This window comes from Micromys minutus (assembly GCF_963924665.1).
Source record: "Micromys minutus genome assembly, chromosome: 10".
Classification (NCBI taxonomy): domain Eukaryota; kingdom Metazoa; phylum Chordata; class Mammalia; order Rodentia; family Muridae; genus Micromys; species Micromys minutus.
This window is the reverse complement of record NC_137979.1, coordinates 17,822,045-17,845,694: the sequence shown is the minus strand read 5'-3', so window position 1 is coordinate 17,845,694 and position 23,650 is coordinate 17,822,045. Positions and strand designations below refer to the sequence as shown.

Genomic DNA, 23,650 nt, shown 5'->3' with positions numbered 1-23,650 from the left:
CCTGCCTCTACCTGGCTACATGAAGCTTCTCCAAGGAAATAAGCCTCGTGGTATAGTGCTATTCCCTAGGCTTTAAGAGATTTCTGGATGCTGTGTTATGGGCCATCTGTTTCCTTCTTTTAAACTTGTTTAACCTTTGACATTATGTCATGAGATTCTCACCTACACATTTCACACTCTAGATTCGTGAGATTGAGTTGAAAAAAAAAAACTCACAAAAATGTCACCATGTTTTAAGTAAGTTGATGACTTTTGGAAGACCACATTCAAAGTTGTCCTGGATATCATGTGGCCAAAGGGCTGCCAGTTGAACATACTTAGAGGAAAAGAAGATGGTTTAAATAGTTTTCCTGGGGTACCTAGGCAAAACAAACTGCAAAAGACAGTTGAATCAAAGAGTTTAAATGGTATTAAGTCTAAACCTTAAAGCCATTATTTTAAATGAAAGTGGCCAGACACAAAAGGTCACATCTTGTATGATTCCGTTTTTATTAAATATCCAAAGTAAGAAAATCTATAGAGACAGAAAGCATATTAGTAATTGCCAGGAGCTTGCAGTAGAGAGACATAGGGAGGGATTGTTTAATGAGCCCGAATCATCTTTTGGGACCAAATAACGGAGAGCAAATGGACTGAGCTGAAAGCTGCATATCTCTGTGACTGTGCTATCCCCCCCGCCCGCACTGAACTGTACACCTACCTCCCAGTGGTTCATTTTACATTGTGCACATTTTACCTCTTTTCAAAAGTGTGTGAGTCAATGAAAAAGATTGTTTATAGGGGAATTAGGTAAGCTGAGAGAGGGCAAGATAGAAAAACAGAAAGGATTCTTCAACCCTGAGAGCACATAGAGTGATGTGAGTAGAGTTCTTAGGGCTAAGGTTGTGCTCAAGATATGCTTGCTTGGGGGTTGGGAAGGAAGGAGATATGCACAGCCTTGGGGGGGGTGGGCTATGGGAAAGAAAGCTTCCTATAAGCTGGTAAAATAGAAGATAAAGTGGTCTGTGTGAGCTGGTATGCTACCATAAAACTGACTTGAGAAACAGAGAAATGTGGCAGAGAAGTAAGAGTCCATGTGGCTATGGACATTATTGAATAATGTATAAATAATCAGGCTGGCAAGATAGCTCAGTCTCCTAGCCTAACTCCCTGAGACAGATCATGGAGAACCACATAGTAGAGGGAGAAAACCAATTCTCCCAAATTATACTGTGACGTTGACACACATGCCATATCATGTGCACACCCACTCACATCATACACATGCATGCACATGAAAAGATTAATTCTTTCAAAGGCAAAAGTAACATATAAAGGAATGTGACTTAGATGAATATACTAAAGAACAAAGAACTGGTTACAGGATAAATTTCTATTGTTCATCATTGGAGGTGATTTCAACAATAGTCACATAACCAGGAAAGCCTATATCAGGAGGATGTTGATCTTACTTTTAAAGGGGTTATGTTATGTAGTTAGACTGGATTCTCCCACACAGAGATAGATTTTTCTATTCACACTTTACCTCTTCATCAGGTTCCCATTCCAACCACCCCAACCCTGGATCCCCTGAGGATGCTGACTGACGATGCTGATATGGCTGCCTGGCAGAATGAGGGTCTCCCTGCTGACCGCATGTCCATGGAGAATGCCACCATCCTCATCAACTGTGAGCGCTGGCCACTCATGGTTGACCCTCAACTGCAAGGCATCAAATGGATCAAGAACAAATATGGAGAAGAACTCCGCGTCACTCAGATTGGCCAGAAAGGGTAAGTGGCTAGCCACACAAGTTGCCACTGTTGCCTTCTTGTATAAGAAGACAATGCATAGAGCACACATAAACCCTGGTGGCTTATTTTTCCTCTTCTGACCTGCTCATCAAGTAACTGTCCTGGTTTCTTGCAGGTTTTCTTCTTAGTTTAAGAAGTATTGAAGAAAGATTCTTGGGTACCAGCGCTGTGCTCTTTCTCACTAGAAGTCATGTGCTGTCAGTAGGATGTCTGTAGTTTAGTATAATAAGAAGAGAATGTTTCAAAGGTCCAACACAGAGAAATGGTAAATGTTTAAGAAAGCAGAAATACTGCTACACTGACCATTGTATAAAGTGTACATGTATCACATTATCACTCTATACTTTATAAGAACATACAACTACTACATGCCAGTTAAGAGGAAGTTCTACCTTCTCATCTCTTCTGGGCATGCATTGTCACTATCTCTAGTGTTCATCTCTTTGACAATTATTAGTTATCCAATAGACAATTTCAGAATCATCTAGGAGTTAAGCTTCTGGGGTGCCTATTGGGAATCATCTTGTCTAGGTTAGCTTCCAGCCCTTGTTTGGGTTCATTGACGTGGAAAGATCACCCTAACAATGGATGGCACTATTCCCTAGGCTTGGGTACCAGATTATATAAAAAGGAGAAAGCTTCTGTGATCGTTGGAATGAAAATGGCCCTCATCACCAACATTCATAAAAGAAATCCTACTAAAGTTCAAAGCATATATTGCACCACACACAATAATAGTGGGAGATTTTAACACCCCACTCTCATCAATGGACAGATCATGGAAGCAGAAGCTGAACAGAGACACAGAGAAACTAGCAGAGGTTGTGAACCAATTGGAATTAACAGACATCTACAGGACATTTTATCCTAAAAGAAAAGAATATACTTTCTTCTTAGCACCTCATGCTACCTTCTCTAAAACTGACCATATAGTCAGTCAAAAAACAGGCCTTAACAGATATAAGAAGACTAAAATATTCCCATGCATCCTATCAGATCACCATGGACTAAGGCTTATCTTTTATTTTAAACAACTTTATTTTACAAAACAAAGATAAATGTACAGATTTTAAGCATTTTTTGCATAAAATTATACAATACATTTTTGTCAGTACTGTATTTTCAGATTTTAAAATAATTTTTACATAAAACTATATGAATATATTTTTTAGTCAGTACTTGATTTTTTTAAAGGTTTGATAGTATGCATTGAAAACTTAATAGTTACAATGAGCATAAAGTACATGTAAAACAAAATGTAACATGGACATAGTCAAAGTTTTCTTCTTGTGTAAACATTTTTTTCTTTTCTTTTGTTTTGTTTTCTTTATTTCTTGGACTTCATACAGTCTGTGAGTTGTTTCTGGGGCAGTGCGAGCCTCTGGGGTTAGCATCCCACTATCAGTGACTGCATATTATGTCTGTTCTTTTGTGACTGGGTTATCTCACTCAGAATGATATTCTCCAGATGCAGCCATTTTCTTAAGAATTTGGTCAAGTCATTGTTTCTGGTGGCTGAGTAGTATTCCATTGTGAAAATATACCACAATTTTTGTATCCATTCATCTTCTGAAGGACATCTGGGTTCTTTCCAGCTTCTGGCTATTATGAATAGAGCTGCTATGAACATTGTGGTGCATATATCTTTGTTGTGTACTAAGGTGTCTCTGGAGTATATGCCCAGAAGTGGAATAGCTGGGTCTTCAGGTAGTATTATGTCCAATTTTCCGAAGTATCGCCAGACTGATTTCCAGAGTGGTTGTATTAGTTTGCAACCCCACCAACAGTGGAGAAGTGTTCCTCTTTCTCTGCAACCTCGCCAACATCTGTTGTCATCTGAGTTTTGGATCTTGGCCAGTCTGACTGGTGTGAGGTGGAATCTCAGGGTTGTTTTGATTTGCATTTCCCTGATGGCTAAGGATGTCGAGCACTTCCTCAGATATGTCTTAGCCATTCGATATTCCTCAACTGAGAACATTTTGTTTAGCTCTGTACCCCATTTTTTAATAGGGTTATTTGATTCTCTGGTGTCTAGCTTTTTGAGTTCTTTGTATACGTTAGATATTAGGCCTCTATCTGATATGGAGTTGGTAAAGATCTTTTCCCATTCTGTTGTATGCCTTTTTGTTTCCTTTACAATGTCCTTAGCCTTACAGAAACTTTGCAATCTCATAAAGTCCCATTTGTTAATCTTTGACCTTAGAGCTTGAGCCATTGGTGTTTTGTTCAGAAAAATTTCTCCTGTGCCTATGTGTTCTAAAATTTTCCCTACTTTCTCATCTAATAGTTTCAGTGTATCTGGTTTAATGTGGAGATCTTTGATCCACTTATACTTGAACTTTGTACAGGGAGATAAGAAAGGGTCTATTTTCATTCTTTTGCATGTTGAGTGCCAGTTGGACCAGCACCATTTGTTGAATAGGCTGTCCTTTTTCCATTGAATGTTTAGGGCTCCTTTGTCAAAAATCAGGTGACCATATACATGAGGGCTCATTTCTGGATCTTCTATTCTATTCCATTGATCCACATGCCTATTTCTGTACCAGTGCCATGCAGTTTTCAGCACAATTGCCTTGTAATATAGCTTGAGGTCAGGGATAGTGATTCCCACAGATGTTTTCTTGTTGTTGAGGATGGATTTCGCTATTCTAGGTCTTTTGTTGTTCCATATGAAATTGCACATTGATCTTTCCAATTCCATGAAGAACTGTGTTGGAATTTTGATGGGGATTGCATTGAATCTGTAGATTGCTTTTGGTAGGATGGCCATTTTTAAAATGTTGATCTTTCCAGTCCATGAGCATGGGAGATCTTTCCATTTTCTGAGATCCTCCTCAATTTCCTTCTTCAGAGGTTTGAAGTTCTTGTTATACAGGTCCTTCACTTGCTTAGTTAGAGTCACACCAAGGTATTTCATAGTTTTTGTGACGATTGTGAAGGGTACCTTTTCCCTAATTTCTTTCTCCACATGTTTGTCCTTTGAGTATAGGAAGGCTACTGATTTGTTTGAGTTAATTTTGTATCCGGCCACTTTGCTGAACTTGTTTATCAGCTATAGAAGTTCTCTGGTGGAATTTTTGGGGTCACTTAAGTACACTATCATGTCATCGGCAAAGAGTGATGTTTTTATCTCTTCCTTTCCAATTTGTATTCCCTTGATCTCCTTTTGCTGTTTAATTGCTCCAGCCAGGACTTCCAGTACTATGTTGAATAGGTAGGGAGAGAGTGGGCAGCCTTGACGAGTCCCTGATTTTAGTGGGATTGCTTCAAGTTTCCCACCATTAAGTATGATGTTGGCTGTTGGTTTGCTGTATATTGCTTTTATTATGTTTAAGTATGGAACTTGGATTCCTGTTCTTTCCAGGACTTTTAACATGAAGAGGTGTTGAATTTTGTCAAATGCTTTTTCAGCATCTAGTGAGATGACCATGCGATTTTGTTCTTTGAGTTTGTTTATATGGTGGATTACATTGATGGATATCCTTATATTAAACCATCCCTGCATCCCAGGGATGAAGCCTACTTGGTCATGATGAATGATCGTTTTGATGTGTTCTTGGATTCGGTTTGCAAGGATTTTGTTGAGTATTTTTGCATCAATGTTCATAAGTGAGATTGGTCTGAAGTTTCCTTTCCTTGTAGGGTATTTCTGTGGTTTAGGTACGAGGGTTATTGTAGCCTCAAAAAATGAGTTAGGTAGTATTCCGTCTGATTCTATCTTTTGGAATAGTTTGGAGAGTATTGGTGTTATATCCCCAATAAATGTCTGATAAAATTCTGCACAGAACCCGTCTGGACCTGGGCTTTTTTTGGTTGGGAGACATTTGATGACTTCTATTTCTTTAGGTGTTATAGGGTTATTTAGATGGTTTACTTGGTCCTAGTTTAACTTTGGGATCTTGTATCTGTCTAGGAATTCATCCATTTCCTCCAGATTTTCCAATTTTGTGGAGTATAAGTTTTTGTAGTAGGATCTGATGATTTCTTGAATTTCTTCAGTTTCAGTTGCTATGTCTCCACTTTCCATTCTGATTTTGTTAATTTGTATTCTCTCTCTTTGCCCTCTAGTTATTCTGGCTAGGGGTTTATCAATCTTGTTGATTTTCTCAAAGAACCAACTCTTGGTTTTGTTGATTTTTTCAATGTTTGTTTTTGTTTCTATTTGGTCTATTTCTGCCCTAATTTTGATTATTTCTTGCTGTCTACTCTTCTTGGGTATATCTGCTTCCTTTTGTTCTAGGGCTTTTAGCTGTGCTGTCAGGTTGCTGATGTAAGCTCTCTCCAGTTTCTTTTTGGAAGCACTTAGGGCTATGAGTTTTTCTCTCAGTACTACTTTCATTGCATCCCATAGGTTTGGGTATGTTGTGTTTTCGTTTTCGTTAAATTCTAGAAAATCCTTAATTTCTTTCTTTATTTCTTCTTTGACCCTGCTATCATTTAACAGAGCGTTGTTTAGTTTCCATGTGTATGTGGGCTTTTTGTTGTCTTTGTTGTTGTTAAAGACCAGCCGTAGACCATGGTGATCTGAGAGGATGCATGGGAGTATTTTAATCTTCTTATATCGATTGAGGCTCATTCTGTGTCCAATTATGTGGTCAATTTTCGAGAAGGTGCCATGGGGTGCTGAGAAGAAGGTGTATTCTTTTACTTTAGGATGATATGTTCTGTATATATCTATTAATTCTAGTTGGTTCAAAGTCTCTGCTAGTTTTGCAGTGTCCTTGTTCAGTTTCTGTTTCCATGATCTGTCCATTGGTGAGAGTGGGGTATTAAAGTCTCCCACTATTATTGTGTGGGGTGAAATGTATTTTTTGAGCTTTATTAGGGTTTCTTTTATGAATGTGGGTGCTTTTTTTATTTGGAGCATATATGTTAAGGATTGAGAGTTCCTCCTGACAGATTTCCCTGGTAATGAGTAAAAAGTGTCCTTCCTTATATTTTTTGATAACTTTTGGTTGGAAATTTACTTTATTCGATATTAGAATAGCCACTCCAGCTTGCTTCTTGGGGCTGTTTGCTTGGAAGTTTTTTTCCCACCCTTTAACTCTGAGATAGTGTTTGTCTTTGTCTCTGAGATGAGTTTCCTGTATGCAGCAAAAGGCTGGGTTTTGTTTATGTATCCAGTCTGATAGCCTATGTCTCTTTATTGGGGAGTTGAGTCCATTTATGTTAATAGATATCAAGGAATAGTTGTTTCTGTTTCCTGCCATTATTGCTTTTGTGGGTTGAGTTGTGTCTGTGTCTTTTTCTTCTTTTAGTTTTCTTGTTTAGGAGTTTTCTTGTTTTTACTAGGTTGTATTTTCCCTCATTGTATTGGGTTTTCCACCTATAATTCATTGTAGTGCTGAGTTTGTGGTCAGATATTGTGTAAATTTTGATTTCTCTTGAAATATCTTCATCTCTCCATCTATGGTGATTGATAGTTTTGCTGGGTATAGCAGCTTCGGCTGGCACTTGTGCTCTCTTAGGGTGTGCATGATGTCTGTCCAGGCTCTTCTAGCTTTCATAGTCTCTGTTGAGAAATCGGGTGTGATTCTGATTGGCCTGCCTTTATATGTTATCTGACCTTTTTCCCTTACTGCTTTTAGTATTCTTTCATTGCTTTGGGCACTTGGTGTTTTTACTATTATGTGTCGGGAGGTATTTCTTTTCTGGTCCAACCTATTTGGAGTTCTGAAGGCTTCTTTTATGCTCATGGTCATATCATTCTTGAGGGTAGGGAAGTTTTCTTCTACGATTTTGTTGAAGATATTTACTGTGCCACTTAGTTGATACTCTTCTCCCTCTTCTATTCCTATTATCCTTAGGTTCGGTCTTCTCATTATGTCCTGGATTTCCTGGACATTTTGGGTTAGGAGCTTTTTCTTTTTTGCATCTTCTCTGGCTGTTTTGTCCATGTTTACAATGTTGTCTTCTGCCCCCGAGATTCTCTCTTCGATCTCTTGTAATCTATTGGAAATGCTTGCTTCTGTGACTCCTGATTTCTTTCTTTGGTGTTCTGACTCTAGGGTTATCTCTTTTAGTGTTTTCTTTATTGTGTCAATTTCCATTTTAAATTCTCTCTTCCATTCCTTCATCTCTTTGGTTCTGTTTTCCTCTAGTTCTTTGAGTGTTTTTCTTGTTTCCTCTTTAAAAGCTTCTGAATCTTTTTGCTTTTCCTCCCTTTCTTGTTTAAGTATCTCTATCAGCATCTTGAGGTATGATTTCAGGTCTGCGTCTTATTTTTCTGGAGTGTTTGGCATTCCAACGTTTGCTGTTATGGGAGAGCTGGGTTCTGGTGTTGCCAGGTTGTCTTGGTTTCCTTGGGATATACTCTTTCGCTTTCCTCTTGTCATTTTGTTGTCAGTGATATGTTCTCGCCTTTCCCTTGTATCTGGTCTGTGTCCCTGGATCTCCACTGGTCCAGGTGGCAGATGGGCCGAGCCCTGTTCTATGCCTCAGAGTTGCCGGATAGGAACAGAAGTTCCAAAGTTCTGTTCCTGGTCCCTGGATCAGGCAGGTCGGAGGGGGCACTTTGCGTGCGCACTCCACAGAGATCTCTCTGCTCCCTGGCTGCCTAGATCTCCTACTCACCAGTTTTTCAACCTTTAGGAGCTGGCAGTCCACGTGGCAGATGGGCCAGGCTCTGTTCTGCACTCAAGGCTTATCTTTAATAACAACAAAAACAACAAAAATCCCACATACACATGGAAGCTGAATAATGAATGTTCTGCTCAGTGATAACATGGTCAAAAAAGAAATAAAAAAAGAAATTAAGAATTTTTTTAATTTAATGAAAATGAAAGCACAACATACCCAAACTTATGTGATGCAATGAAAGGAGGACTAAGAGAAAAACTCATAGCTCTGAGTGCCTCTAAAAAGAGACTGGAGAGAGGATACACTGGCAGCTTGACAGCACAGCTGAAAACTCTAGAACAAAAAGAAGCAGATATACCCTAGAGGAGGTGACTGCAGGAAATAATCAAACTCAGAGCAGAAATCAACCAGGTAGAGACAAAAAGAACTATACAAAGAATCAACAAAACCAAGAGCTGGTACTTTGAGAAACTCAACAAGATCAATAAACCCTTAACCAGACTAACTAGAGGACACCAAGAGAGTATCCAAATTAACAAAATCAGAAATGAAAGGGGAGACATAACAACAGACACTGAGGAAATTTAAGAAGTCATCAGATCCCACTACAAAAGCCTATATTCAACAAAACTAAAAAATCTGGAGGAAATGGACCAGACAAATCAAGATACCAAAGTTAAATGAGGATCAGATAAACCATCTAAACAGTCCCATAACATCCAAAGAAATAGAAGCAGGCAAAAAAGCCTCCAAGCCATAAAAAGCCCGGGACCAGATGAGTTTATTGCAGAATTGTATCAGATTTTTATAGAAGACCTAATACCAGTATTCTCCAAACTAGTCCACAAAATAGAAACAGAAAGAACACTACCCAAGTCATTCTTCAAAGCCACAATTACGCTCATACCTAAACCACACAAAGTCAATACAAAGAGAATTTCAGACCAATTTCCCTCATGAACATTGATGCAAAAATACTCAATAAAATTCTTGCAAACCAAATCCAAGAACACATAAAAAGAAAAAATCATCCACCACCCACAACATTTCTACCAACATGATTAAATAGGTTTTATCCCAGGGATGCAGGGATGGTTCAATAAATGGAAATCCATCTCATAATCCACCATATAAACAAACTCAAAGAAAAAAAAACCACACGATCATCTCACTAGATGCTGAGAAAGCATTTGACAAAATTCAACACCCTGTCATGATAAAAGTCTCGGAAAGATCAGGAATCCAACATATTAAAATCAATATACAGCAAACGAGTATCCAACATAAACCTAAACAGTAAGAACCTTGAAGCAATTCCATTAAAATCAGGGTCTAGACAAGACTGCCCACTCTCCCGCTACCTATTCAATATAGTACTGGAAGTCCTGGCCAGAGCAATTAGACAACAAAAAGAAGTCAAAATGATACATATTGGAAAGGAAGAAGTCAAAATATCACTATTTGAAGATGATATGATAGTATACTTAAGTGACACCAAATTTCCACCAAAGAACTTTTACAGCTGATAAACAACTTTAGCTAAGTGACTAGATATAAAATTTACTCAAACAAATCAACTGCCTTCCTCTGCTCAAAGGATTAACAGGCTGAGAAAGAAATTAGAGAATCAACACCCTTCACAATAGTCACAAACAATATAAAATACCTTGGGGTGACCCTGACCAAGCAAGTGAAGGATCTGTATGACAAGAACTACAAGACTCTGAAGAAGGAAATTGAAGAAGATCTCAGAAGGTGGAAAGATCTCCCATGCTCATGGATTAGAAGGATCAACATTGTAAAAATGGCCATCTTACCAAAACCAATCTACAGATTCAATGCAATCCCCATCAAAATTCCAACTCAATTCTTTATAGAGTTGGAAAGAGAAATTTGTAAATTCATCTGGAATAACAAAAAACTTAAAATAGCAAAATTTGTTCTCAACAATAAGAAAACTTCCTAGGGAATCACCATCCCTGATCTCAAACTATATTACAAAGCAATTGTGATTTAAAAAAAAAAAATCTGCATGGTATTGGTACAGTGATAGGCAGGTAGATCACTGGAACAAAACTGAAGACCCAGAAATGAACCCACACACCTATGGTTACTTGATCTTTGACAAAGGAGATAAAAACATTCAATGGAAAAAGGACAGCCTCTTCAACAAATGGTGTTGGTTCAACAGGCAATCAGCATGCAGAAGAATGCAAGTCGATCCTTTCCTATCTCCTTGCATAAAGTTCAAGTCCAAGTAGATCAAAGACTTCCACATAAAACCAGGTACACTGAAACTATTAAAAGAAAAAGTGGGGGAAGAGCTTAGAACACATAAGCACAGGGGGAAATTTCCTGAACAGAACACCAATGGCTTATGCTCTAAGATCAAGAATCAACAAATGGAACCTCATAAAATTTCAAAACTTCTGTAAGGCTAAGGACACTGTTAAGATACTGCTAAAATGGCAGCCAACAGATTGGGAAAGCATCTTTACCAATCCTACATCTGATAGAGTGCTAGTATCCAATATATACAAAGAACTCAGGAAAATAGACTATAGAGAATCAAATAATCCTATTAAAAATGGGGTACAGAGCTGAACAAAGAATTCTCAGCTGAGGAATATTGAATGGCTGAGAAGCACCTAAAGAAATGCTCAACATCCCTAGTCATCAGAGAAATGCAAATCAAAACAACCCTGAGATTCCACCTCACACCAGTCAGAATGGCTAAGATCTTTGGACTTAGGTGATAGCAGATGCTGGTGAGGATGTGGAGAAAGAGGAACACTCCTCCACTGTTGGTGGGGTTGTAAGCTGGTACAACCACTCTGAAATCAGTCTGGCAGTTCCTCAAAAAATAGGACATAGTACTACCTGAAAACCCAGCTATTCCACTCCTGGGCATATACCCCAAAGATGCTCCAACATATAACAAGGACACATGCTCCACCATGTTTATAGCAGCCTTATTTATAATAGCCAGAAGCTGGAAAGAACCCAGATGTTCTTCAATAGAAGAATGGATACAGAAAGTGTGGTACATTTACACAATGGAGTACTACTCAGCTATTAGAAACAATGACTTCATGAAATTTGGAGGCAAATGGATGGAACTAGAGACTATCATCCTGAGTGAGGTAATCTGGACACAAAAGAACACATATGGTATGCACTCACTGATAAGTGGATACTAGCACCAGAAAGCTCTGAATATCCAAGAAACAATTCACAGACCTATAAAACTCAAAAAGAAGGAAGGCCAAAATGGGGATGCCTCAGTCCTTCTAAGAAGAGAGAACAAAACACTCCTGGGAGGAAATGCAAGAACAAATAGAGGAACAGGGATTGAAAAAAAAGATATTCAGAATCTGTCTCACCTGAGAATCTACCACATATGCATCTACCAAATCCAAGCACTATAGCTGATGCCAAGAAGTAGTTACTGGAAATCAAGATGCCTCCTCAGAGACTATGTCAGAGTCATATAGATACATCTGAGCATGCTTGCAAGTAACCATTGGACTCAACATGAGGACTCCAATAAAGGTGCTAAAGAAAGGATTGAAGGAGTTGAAAGGGGTTGCAACCTCATGGGAAGAGCAACATTATCAATCAACCAAACCATCCAAAACTCCCATGGACTAAAACACCAACCTTTGTGCACGTATTGAGAGACCTATTGATCCAGTTGCAAATGTAGCTGAAGATGCCAGTGTCTGGCATCAATGTGAGAAGAGGCTTTTGGTCCAGGGAGGGCATGTTTTCCCAGTGTAGGGGAATGCCAAGGCAATTAGGTGGAGAGGGTGATTAGGAGGGAGTGCACCTTTGTGAAATCAAATGGAGGGGGAGGGGGGCAGGGGAAAGGAATCACATCTCAAATGTAAATACAGAGTATCTAATTTAAAAAAATAAGAAAAATAAAAGAAAATGGCTCTCTTGCTCATAGGGAGTGGCAGTATTGGGAGGTGTGGCTTTGTGGGAGTGGGTGTGTCCTTGTTGAAGAAAGGGTGTCACTGAGAGTGGACTTTGCAGTTTAAGAAGCTCAAACCAGGCCCAATGCTGTTCATTCTTCCTGTTGCCTGCCTATCCAGATGTAGAACTTCCAGCTACCTCTCCATGTCTGTCTGCATACTGCCATGATTCCTGTCTTGGTTTGGGTTTTCATTGCTGTGAAGAGACACCAAGACAACTCTTATAAAGGACATTTAATTGGGGCTGGCTTAGAGGTTCAGTGGTTCAGTCCATTTTCATAAAGATCAGATCATGGCAAGAGTCCAGGCAAGCATGGCATGTAAGGAACTGAAAGTTCTACATCTTGACTGGAAGGCAAACAGGAGAAGACTGTCTTCCAGTGAACTAGGAGGAGGTATCAAAGCTCACACCCCCAGTGTCACACTTTCTCTAACAAAGCCACACCTACTCCAATATAGCCACACCTACTCCAACAAAGCCACACCTACTCTAACAAAGCCACTATTCCTAATAGAGCTACGCCCTGGCCAAGCATATTCAAACCATCATACTTCCCATTGTGATAACAATAAATTAAACCTCTCAACTGTAAGCCAGCCACACTTGAATGCTTGTTCTTTATAAAAGTTGCTGCGGCCACGGGGCTCTTCACTTTAGCAACAACATTGACTAAGACACTAACTGGCCGTTGACATTTCCTTCCCTCTCATTTAGGGCTATAAATGCAACTTGACCAGCTGCCTCAAGCTCCTCCCTCTAGACTTCCCCTGATGTCCTGTACCCATGTACCAAAATAGACATCTTTCCCCTTAAGCCAGATCAGGCCTGACGGCACGTTAAGTGTAGGCCAGCAGCAGCCAGGAACTGCTCTTGAGGGAGGAAAGCAACCTGGTCATTGGGTTAGGTTTACTCTGTTTAACCTGGCCCATGGACTCTTGGGTTTTGCTCCAGCTTGTCCCGCCTCTATAACATGACTCTTCTCATGATGTTAGACATGCACCACAGGCTCATAATGACATCAGTGGAGACCATCTGATTGACAGCTGTCAATCAGAGAACATAAAGCATGAGGACCATGAATGGACAAAAAGGAAAAAAAAAAAAAAAAGAATCCCCAGGGACCTTCCTGGCAAATCAATTGTCAGGAGTGACGAGACCAGACTATCATGTGGCTTCAGGGAAAGATCACAGAAGGGAAGCCCTTGTCGACAAATGGGACTGGCAGTGATAGATGAGAAGTCACAGGGTAAGGTGGCATCACTGAAAATGAAAAATGACCAGAGCAAGGCTGGCCTCTGCCCTCAGGTGACGGCAAAATGTTCCCATATCGTTAGGAATTGATGGGAAGAAATTGAGTGCTGGCAGCAGCCTTAAGAAGGGATTAGTCTAGAGGAGTGTCCGTAAAGGAAGAGGGCCAGGAGGCACTGACAGTGTCAGCTCAGGAACTATCCAGAGCTTCAGTACCAAGGGATCTGATCCCTCTTCTTGGGCCTTTACTCACATGAAAGCACACACAGCATACAGGTAATGAAAACAAATTAGAAAATATATAAATAGATTATATTTCCTAGGACTCCCAGAGTAAGACTTAGGAACAGCTATTTGTGGGTTAACTGGTGGAGGTATGCCAGCTTGTACTGTGAGCTAAAGGGACACACCATGTGCCATCTCAGAGTTTTCATAAAATAGATAAAATCTGTTCTTAAGTATAATAAATGTCTTATTTTACATGTGTAAAAAATTACTTTGGAAGAATATTCAATGCCTTGGGGAAATGTATATATATATATATATATATATATATATATATATATATATATATTAGCTTATAAAGCAAAAGTGCCATATGAATTCAATAATATAGAAGCTAAAATTGAAACTGGAATGTGGTCAGCTCTTTGTACCCACAGGCTGCACAGAGAGCCAACCCTGTGTCCAAAATACTTGGGAACAATTATGTCTGCATTAAACATGTGCAGGCACACCACGCCCCTCCCCCATTGTTAATAATCCTATGCAACCACCATTACCCAGCATTTCACTGGATTGAGTATTAAAATAAAAGTGTATCGAAGGATGGCTACAGAGTGTGTGCACACATGACATAATTTCATGTAGGGGTGTAGTTGAACCATCTCATTCTATCCCTGTCTAGCTTCTGAATGAATGAGACTTAGACTGTGGTTATTTTATTTGTCTTTGACAATTACTGGGGAGAATCCCTAATCTGCTTTTCTAACTGCTGGCCTGCCTACTTCCCCGGTGGTGTGCCCCAAAAACTTGCTGTTTCTCCTGGCCATGTGTCCATACTTCATCTCGTTTCATGGCAGCTTCCTCCTCCTCCTCTTCCTCCATTTCTCCCTCCTTCTCCTTCTCCCACCCCCTTTCCTTTTCTCTCTCTCTCCTTCCCATTCTCTGTAACCCCTAACCATATAAACCATCTACTTCTAATCCCACCAGAAATCAACTATAGCCATTTTTGTTTAACCAATAGTTTTAAGTGGAGCATTTGTTGATTTTGTTTCCCATGGGACCCCAAACCAAACCCCCACCACCCAGTACCAAAGGACCACTCAAATAAGCATATGTCCCCAATAAATACTGAATTGTAAATAACAGAGGGTTTGTGGTTAATTTCCATATTCCTTTTTATTTTGTCATATCTACTTCTAAAAATTAAAAATGTCCCACAAATGTCATTTTAAGTAGAGAAAAACATAGCAGCTGAAGACATTTCTGGAAGCTATGCCTCCCTGCCCAGCACTGAACTTCCCTCAGAGGCACAGTGGACTTGTCAAATTGCCTCAGATACATGCACTGGTGTGGACTCACACTGCCTAACTTGCTCCTCAGCTGCCTTCAGACCATAGAGCATGCTCTGGAAGCTGGAGACGTGGTACTGATTGAGAACCTTGAGGAGTCCATTGATCCTGTCCTGGGACCTCTGCTTGGGAGAGAAGTCATTAAGAAAGGACGGTGAGACTTTGCTGCACAGCTGCCCTGGTTGGAGCTACTGACAGGTCACTTCTAGAACCTTTTCCCCTGAGCTCAGGTCAGGAAGCTTGCTGCAGCTGGCCCACCTTCCTCTCCTTTAGCATCAGGGCATTTCATTCCTCTTAGATTCTAGAAGTTAGCAACTCCTTGCCCTGTTTCTAATGGTTACAGTGCACAGTTTAATGGAAGCCTTAAGAGAAAATGGTCAGAGCCAATAGACTTCTCAGACATACATTTTATTCAAGCTGAAGGGGTGAGGCTCAGAACTCAGCTCCCAGTCAATTGGACGACCCTTAGTGACTTTGAAGGCTTAGCAGGTACAGGACACAGAAACGAAGTTTATATGAATGAGAAAATGGGAGGAGGTAGAAGGGCTTCCTTCTCATATGATAGATTTACTAATTAACTTGAAGGTGTGATTAACTCTGGGACCATCCTTACCTGTTTTCTGTTGCTGTAACAAAAGACTCAAGGCTAGGTGGTTTATTAAGAAAAGTCATTTGTGCAGTTCACAGTTTTAGAAACAGAAAGCCCAAGGTTTACCAATTACATTCGATAAGAGGCATTTTGTTTTGTTGTTTTTGTTTTTGAGATATCAAAACATGGCAGCTAGCACTGTGGCAGAAGTTTATGACAGGTGGGGGTGGATGGTTATCATGATGAGACAGAAAGCAAGAGATTGTGGAGGGCTCTGGCTACTCTTTCAGAGTCTAATCCACTCCTGCTAGACCCAAACCCCTCCCAAAAGACAGCATTAAGCCTTACAATTACCTTCCACCAGACCCCACCTCTCAGACACACACACATACACACTCATTCACTCATGCACACACCCCCACACACATGAACTCATGCATGCACACATTCAACCATACTATAAATATGGAAGACCAGGCTTCTAGTACATGGATCTTTGGAGAGAAACTACATTCAAGCCTTAGCAAGAGCCTTACTGGTTGCAGAGTCCCCAGGTTACCCGTCTGTGTTTTAGACTAAACCTGCTTCTGTGTTTAGTTATTTTCACCCATCAAGCCTAGGAAAAGGAAGCCCTCTAGCATGCCTAGGAAGATCTTCCTGCCAACTTCAAGCAGATGCCCCTTCTGCCAAATTCTGTGCTGCCATCTGCTGGGACATTTTCATAGTATCCAAATCTATACTGACAGTGGGAACGGCTCTGCCTAAAGTTTCACAGTATAAAATGAAGCATGAGACAAAACTTAATCTTTCCAGCCTGCTCCCAACATTAAAGCAAAGAAAGGGTCACAGGTAGTTATTAGACATAATTAGGAATAATTTATGAGAATACGATAAAACTGATGACTTTGCTCCTATTTAAAACAAAATCTGAAATTCTACCTGAAGGCACCCCTCCTACTTCTAATCCATTGCTTTCCAGATTCATCAAGATTGGAGACAAGGAGTGTGAATTCAATCCCAAGTTCCGGCTTATCCTTCATACCAAGCTGGCCAACCCTCACTACCAGCCTGAGCTGCAGGCTCAGGCCACCCTGATCAACTTCACCGTGACTAGGGATGGCCTGGAGGACCAGCTACTGGCTGCTGTAGTCAGCATGGAGAGACCAGACCTGGAGCAGCTGAAGGTGTGTCAGAGATTCACTGAGGAAAGGAATGGGTGCTCTGCACTTGGTCCTGCAGTGTAGCCACTGTAGGAACAGAAGTGGGCAAAGTTTCTCCTGGAATCCAGCAAAGTTGGTTCTTCGAGATACTGGATGAGTCCCAACCCTACCTAGTCACCTGGGAATACCCAGTTGGGAAAGGAAGAATGTGGCTAGCTGAAGAATGGAAGCAGGAAAACTGGAAGAGGTGACATTCCTGTCCCCGAGAGTAGGGCCTGGCTCAGGGCTCTCATATGAGAGCATCTGACCTCACTACTCACACAGAGCCATCCAAAGCCAAGCAGGATTAAATTGTGCATGGGTAACAGAAACGTGTCCTCTTTCCTAGGGTTGTGTCTTAGCCAGTTTAAGGTACATGTCATGCAGCCTAAAGCACAGGTACCTGGGTCCTATCCCTTCTACAGGTTGGGAGCTAGAGACCATGTTGGCTTCTTTTCTTGGCTTAATGGCAGCTGCCTGTTCACATAACCTCTTATACGTGTATAGAGCTAGGAGCCCCTCTCTTACGTTTCTTCTAGGAACATTAATCCTATCTAGAAGAGCTCCCCTCTATGACACCAAGTACTTTCCTACATAGTCGATTGAGGATTAATCTTTGAATACGAATTTGAGGGAGCATAGTTCAGTCCATGCATGAGCATGTTTTCCTTTCTCTTTAGATGTGATTAGATTAGATAATACAAAAGAGTAAGATAATAAAGAATTAGATAATAAATAATAAAGAATTAGATAATAAAGAAGGGAAACCAACCTTCCACAGCATATGTGAGACTGAGTTCACGCCTCCCTGGAACTCTCCCTGAACCATCTTATACTACGTAAGACACACTCTAGAGCCCAAGTACACAACAAGCAAGATTATTGTGTGGGAGACCCAAAGGAGCCCAGGGAAGACCACGTAGCTGTCTACAGAGCTTACAGCCAAGCAGAGGGGAACACAGGAAGTAGAAATGCAAACTGAGAAATAATGTCATTTTAACTACTAATAAGAATTTTCGGGACATGAAACTGTAATACAGAAAGCTACAGGGCCAAGGTGGCCTCAAGCTCATCATTATCATGCCACTGTCTCCTGTGTGTGTGTGTGTGTGTGTGTGTGTGTGTGTGTGTGTGTGTGTGTGTGTGTGTGTGTGTTCATTCATGCAAAAGGCAGAGCTTAAGGGAACTAATTTAAATAGTAGTCATCAGAAAGCTTCTATGAGGTGTTGGCCTTTGAGATAATTCCTAAGCAGTTTGAAAGCCTCTAGGTTCACTGTTCCCAAAAGAGAATAGCCAATCCTACCCTCAGGCTGGACTAATGTTTTAAAGAGACTGAACAGGGGTTGGAGCAATGGCTCAGCAGTTAATAATGCTTCTTCTCTTGAAGAGGATCCAAGTTCTGTCCCCAGCACCCATATGAGACAGCTCATAACCATCTTTAACTCCAGCCCCAAGAAATCTGACAGTTTCTAGTCCTTTTGGGCACCTGTATACATGTTCACATACAGGGCACATATACACACAAGAAGTCATACATGTAATTAATAAATAAATCAGAGAGAGAGAGAGAGAGAGAGAGTAAGAGAGTAAGGGAGGGTGGCATGGCTAAAAGCCCTAATATGTAAGTTGTTCTTAACTGGAATCAAAAGATTTCACAGGTAAAAAAGCTAGGGCTATCTGGAGTTAACTCCCAACTGCCAGTGTACAAAGAAAGAGTGCTCAGTGCTTTAGGATGCTCAGCCTAATGATCACAGAGCAAAGAGGACCTGAGAGATGCTGGAATTCCACACCTCACCTGGCCACAGGTGAGGACCTTGTTGGAACTGCATGAACCAGATGACTTTGTCTTGTAAGTACTTTACTGTTCGTCTGATGCCAGAAGAGCAGGAGACAGAACTCTCCGGAGAACTAAACCGTTACTCTTCTCTCTGCGCATGAGTTCTATATAGTGACCGCAGCATTGTACTAAGCATAACACAGAATTCTTTAAGTATAAGGACTGGGAGTCACAGATTACTCACATGCAAAGAGCATAAAACCCATGGTCTCCATTCTAAATCGGTGGGGAGTTGTATCCTAGAGCACCTCAGATACCAAACTTCTGGTGGGCCAGTCTCTTGTGTAAATGATCTATTTGCATAGAACACGCCCACATCCTCACACGTGCTTCCAATCAGCTCTAGATTACTTCTAACACCCACTATGTTGTAAATGTTACCCAGATCACTCACAGGCTGCTGTTTGGAGAACAATGACATGAGTAGGTCTGGACATGTTCCACTCAGCTGGAACTTCAACCGTAGCTTCAGGCTAACGCACTTGCATTTTTCACTCCCATAATCATGGCAGCCACAGCTAGCACCCCACTCACCTGCTGGCTTCTGCCCAGGGTCAAAAGCATTCTGCCCTTGTACCCGTGGTGCCCGTGGTACACTGTCTCTGCAGGGAGGGACTCGCAACCTTTATTTATTCAAGCCTGTCCTAGAGTAAGATGCTGTGGCATCTCTACCTGATTCCCCCTCGCTTAATATTTACAGTCAGACCTCACAAAGCAGCAGAACGGTTTCAAAATCACCCTCAAAACCTTAGAGGACAACCTGCTGTCTCGCCTCTCTTCGGCCTCAGGGAACTTCCTGGGAGACACAGCCTTGGTGGAGAACCTGGAGGTCACCAAGCAGACGGCGGCTGAGGTGGAGGACAAGGTACGCCCACTCAGGAGGCCCAGGCCAGATGCTCCTTTGGCTCTCACTTCCTCTGATCTCAGAACCTGAATCTGGCTTCTGTTTCCATCATCCAAAATTTCTTCTAAAACATCCACACATGTATAGGCAGTGCCCCTTGGATGCCATGGGTTGTCAAAGAGACAAAGTTGGGAGGTAGACATATTGAGAGTGAAACAGGGAAATGAAAGGAGAAAAATGGGGGTGGCTATGATCAACTTCACTGCCTTCTAGAAAAAAGCTTTTGATAGTTCACAAACCACTTACATCTGAGTGAGGCCCTGCTATTTCTGCAGGGAATGGTGCCCACCGAGAACGCCAAAGTTTGTAGAATCGCCTCGTAACTGTATAAATTGAATAATTCAGATGTGATTGTGTCCTAAGACAGTCTTCTGGATTGGCAAAAAGATCCCAAAGTCTGATTTTAATGAGAAAACAGTACAGTCCCAGGACACTCAGCTCTCAATGACCTCATCCCAGAAAACAGATACAGTACACAGCCCCCTCACATAGCATGCTGGGAAGGCTGTTTCCCATGGAAACTAGAAATTGATTTGATGAGAAAGAGGACTCAACCCTTCACCCTTCCCACCAAACCCCCAACCATGCGCATGTCCTTCTGCACCCCCCCACCGCCCTCGCCAAGATCGGACCAATTCTGAGACTGTCCTCAGTGGGAGGAAGTCTCACGTCTATAGTAGGGACCAGGAGCAACAAGTCTCTGGATGAGTGTGCTAACTGCCCACTTCCTAAGATGCCTCCAAACAGGAAAGGCTTTGTTCGATGTAGGGTCAAAATAAGAAAAGAAAGAGAAGCCTTGTCTGTGTTCAGTCCTCCCCTTCATCAAAATGTTAAAAAGCAGAACAAGCGATAAGTCATAAGCTGCAAGGTCTGAGCTAAGAAATAATGGTGATGACTTTGAAAAGTCCAACCTAGCTGAGTGGCTGCCCTGTGAGGAAGGTTTACTGTCTATTACCTTGGCAGCTACATCTCCAAGGGAACGGGGCAGGTACACAGGCCTGAAAGTATAGAGAGTCCACAGCTCTGATCCAGAGAGACCTCAGTCATACAGAGGGGACAGGTCAGAGTGTGAAGCCAGCCTTTGATCTCTCCTGCCACATCATCTTTGCCTCTTCCTTTTAAAGTCAATGAACCACTGCCTGCCACACGCCACATACAGAGCTTTCTCATCTATACTGTTCCTCCTTTTAGAGGCTCTTTTTCTCTCTTTCTCATTCATCTAATAGATATTTAGTTGACACCTGCCATATTCCAACTTCCATGGCAGCAGTTGGGCCTACAAGCAGCATGTGTGGATTAGAAGGGAATTCTGAATTCCCAGAAATGAGAGGATATGTTTGTCCAATGGGTCTGGTGAGATCATATCAGGGTAGATGAAAAGCTTGTCTATGGAAAAATGGAGAATTAATTGCCAATGGCATAAGGCATAAGGGGCAAACATGAGGCTACAATTGGTCCATGGGTTGATGTGTACAACTGGGAGAGAGACACAGATAATTAGAGACTAGGAACAGGCAGAAATGAAGGTAGCTCATTTCTGACTGTCTCTATAAAGCCATGGGGGTTCAACAGCACGGATATGTTCTGAGGAATGTATCACTTGCAGGATATCAGAGGGTAGTTGTGTAGAGGGTTGCAGTTAGATTAATGGGGACCTTATGAAATTCCATTCTGTCCTGTGACCGTATTTTAGGGAATCTAGGAGTCGATCTTCTCCGCTACAAGTGAGGGAGTAGTGTTAAGATATGAGAGAGAGGTGAAAATTTATAATATTTATGGAAAATTAGAACAAAAGTTGACTGGAGGCACAGAGATTAATGAGCAGTGCTAAGCAGTTGGGGGGCATGACAGTGACTGAAAATTATGCGATTTTAATGCTCTTCTGAGATTCGGCTACTGAACTTAACCAATTTATATTTATTAGCATCATTGGCATATGGAAGTTGGATTTTTCTTAGAGTTCTTATTAGCATTTTCATCTCAAGCATTACTGTTTGTGTATTCTTCAACCTTTCATCCCCTCCTAGTGAGTTTGAAATAGATCACAAATTCTTGTAGAATCTAGGCTATAGGAAGCCAAATCTATTTGTGTAGGGGTGTCTCTTACTTAACCCCTGTTGTGTTACTCCCCCACTGAGTCCTGCTTCTAACAGTCACTGACCCAATCTCTGCTTCTGTGTCCTCCATTTCCCAAGTTAGTAAAAACACAAAATGCTTGGGTTGCTATGCCTGGCTTATTTAACTTAACACAGTTCCTTCTAGTTTCATCTCCTTTATTAATATCAGAACTACAACCCTTCTTTAATCTGAATAATAATCCATTATAAATATTTACCACATTTTCCTTCATCTGTTCATGTGTCAATGAACATCCTCTTGGTTGGTCCTATGTCTTGGCTATCATGAAGTAAGAATGTTGTTATAGTAAACTACCTCTTGACACAGGGAGTTTATCCTTTAGATATGTGCCCAGTGGTAGATCAGAGATGAACTGTGATGTTTGTTTTTGCTTTTATGCTTTGTTTTGTTTTGTTTACTGTTTTCCATGTTGGTTATAGTATTTAAAATATTTCTCCATTATTTTATGGGTATGAATGTTTGTATGTATGTATGTGCACTATTTAGGTTTCTAGTGTCTGTAGAACCCAGAAAACAGTGTAAGATCCTCTGTAACTAGAACTGTAAATACTTGTACACCACCACATAGATGCTAGAAATTAAACCAGTGTCCCCTGAAAGAGTTTCAAGTAGCAATAGTACTTTATAGTTCCCATCGACTGTACATAAAAGTTCTTTTCCTGCATCCCTACAAAATGGTCATCTTTTTTTAACTTTAAAAGATTGAGGTTAAAAAAAAAAACCATTTTTCTAAATACTTTTATGGTTTTTTTGTTTGTAAGAATTTCATATATGTATACAATAAAATATGATCATTAGTGATGGTTTGAACAATAATGGCTGTCATAGGCTCATTTATTTGAATGCCTAGCCATCAGGCTGTGGTATTATTTGAAAGGGTTATAAGGAGCATGAGGTATGGCCTTTTGAAAGAAATATGTCACTGGAGATAGGTGTGGAGCCTTGGGGTTTCAAAGGCCCACACCAGCTGCCTACTCCCTCTTGATCAGGTTGAAGCTCTCAGCAACTGCTCCAATATCTGCCTGCATACCACCATACTCTGGACCATGATGATAATGGTCTAAACCTCTGAAGCTGTAAGGAAGCCCCCACTTAAATTCTTTCTTTTATAAGCACTGCCTTGGTCATGGTGTCTCTTTAAAACAATATGATAGTGACTAAGGTACATATTTGCCCAATTAATTTCCCCTGAAACTTCTCCCAAATCTTTCTTATCCCATAAAACCCTTTCTTTCTTTTCATGTTTTGGTAGTCAATAAGTCCAGATAGAGCTGCTCTCGAGCATGGCTCTATCCACTGGAACATGAGAAACTTAGCAACAGCTACATCCTCAATACAGAATGATTCTCCCTTGCCCCATCCCCCAGCAACCATCCACTGCCAATAGCTCCTCAGTAAGGGGTAGAGTCTGGAGATCCTCTACTCCACCTATGAGAAGATCAGGATGGTTCGCTATTCTGGAGCTCCTGTGAAGGTAACGAGAGCTACTGTGAATTAATGATTCTGATAGCTATGTTGTGTCCAGAAGACAGTGATTTATAATACTTCCTCCCATCCTCTGTCACTTACATTCTTTCTGCTTTCTCTTTTGTGATGTTCCCTGAACCTTGAGTGGGGCAGATAATATAGATGTCCTGTTTAGAGCTGAGAACTCCATATCTTTTTCTCTGCAGTTTGGCCATCTGTGTATTTCTCAATCATTGGAAAAACAAAAGACAAAGAAGCTTCTCTAATCAAGGTTGAGAGCAGCCCAAATCTGTATGCATAAACATAAATATTTAGAAGACATTTTGATATTATGACCATTCAG

At 40.9% G+C, this 23,650-nt stretch overlaps 1 protein-coding gene across 2 annotated transcripts in view; it reads left to right on the top strand.

Moving 5' to 3' along the window:
• The window catches only part of DNAH9 (dynein axonemal heavy chain 9), a gene marked incomplete at both ends in the record, with an annotated part of 315,299 nt that overhangs the window by 237,074 nt on the left and 54,575 nt on the right, over positions 1 to 23,650 (top strand). For both annotated transcript variants that reach the window (XM_080922531.1, XM_080922532.1), the window contains 4 exons: positions 1,537 to 1,772; positions 15,204 to 15,326; positions 16,741 to 16,945; positions 19,498 to 19,662. In XM_080922531.1, the coding sequence (XP_080778657.1) occupies positions 1,537 to 1,772; positions 15,204 to 15,326; positions 16,741 to 16,945; positions 19,498 to 19,662 (729 nt within the window). The remainder of the gene's footprint in view (positions 1 to 1,536; positions 1,773 to 15,203; positions 15,327 to 16,740; positions 16,946 to 19,497; positions 19,663 to 23,650) is intronic.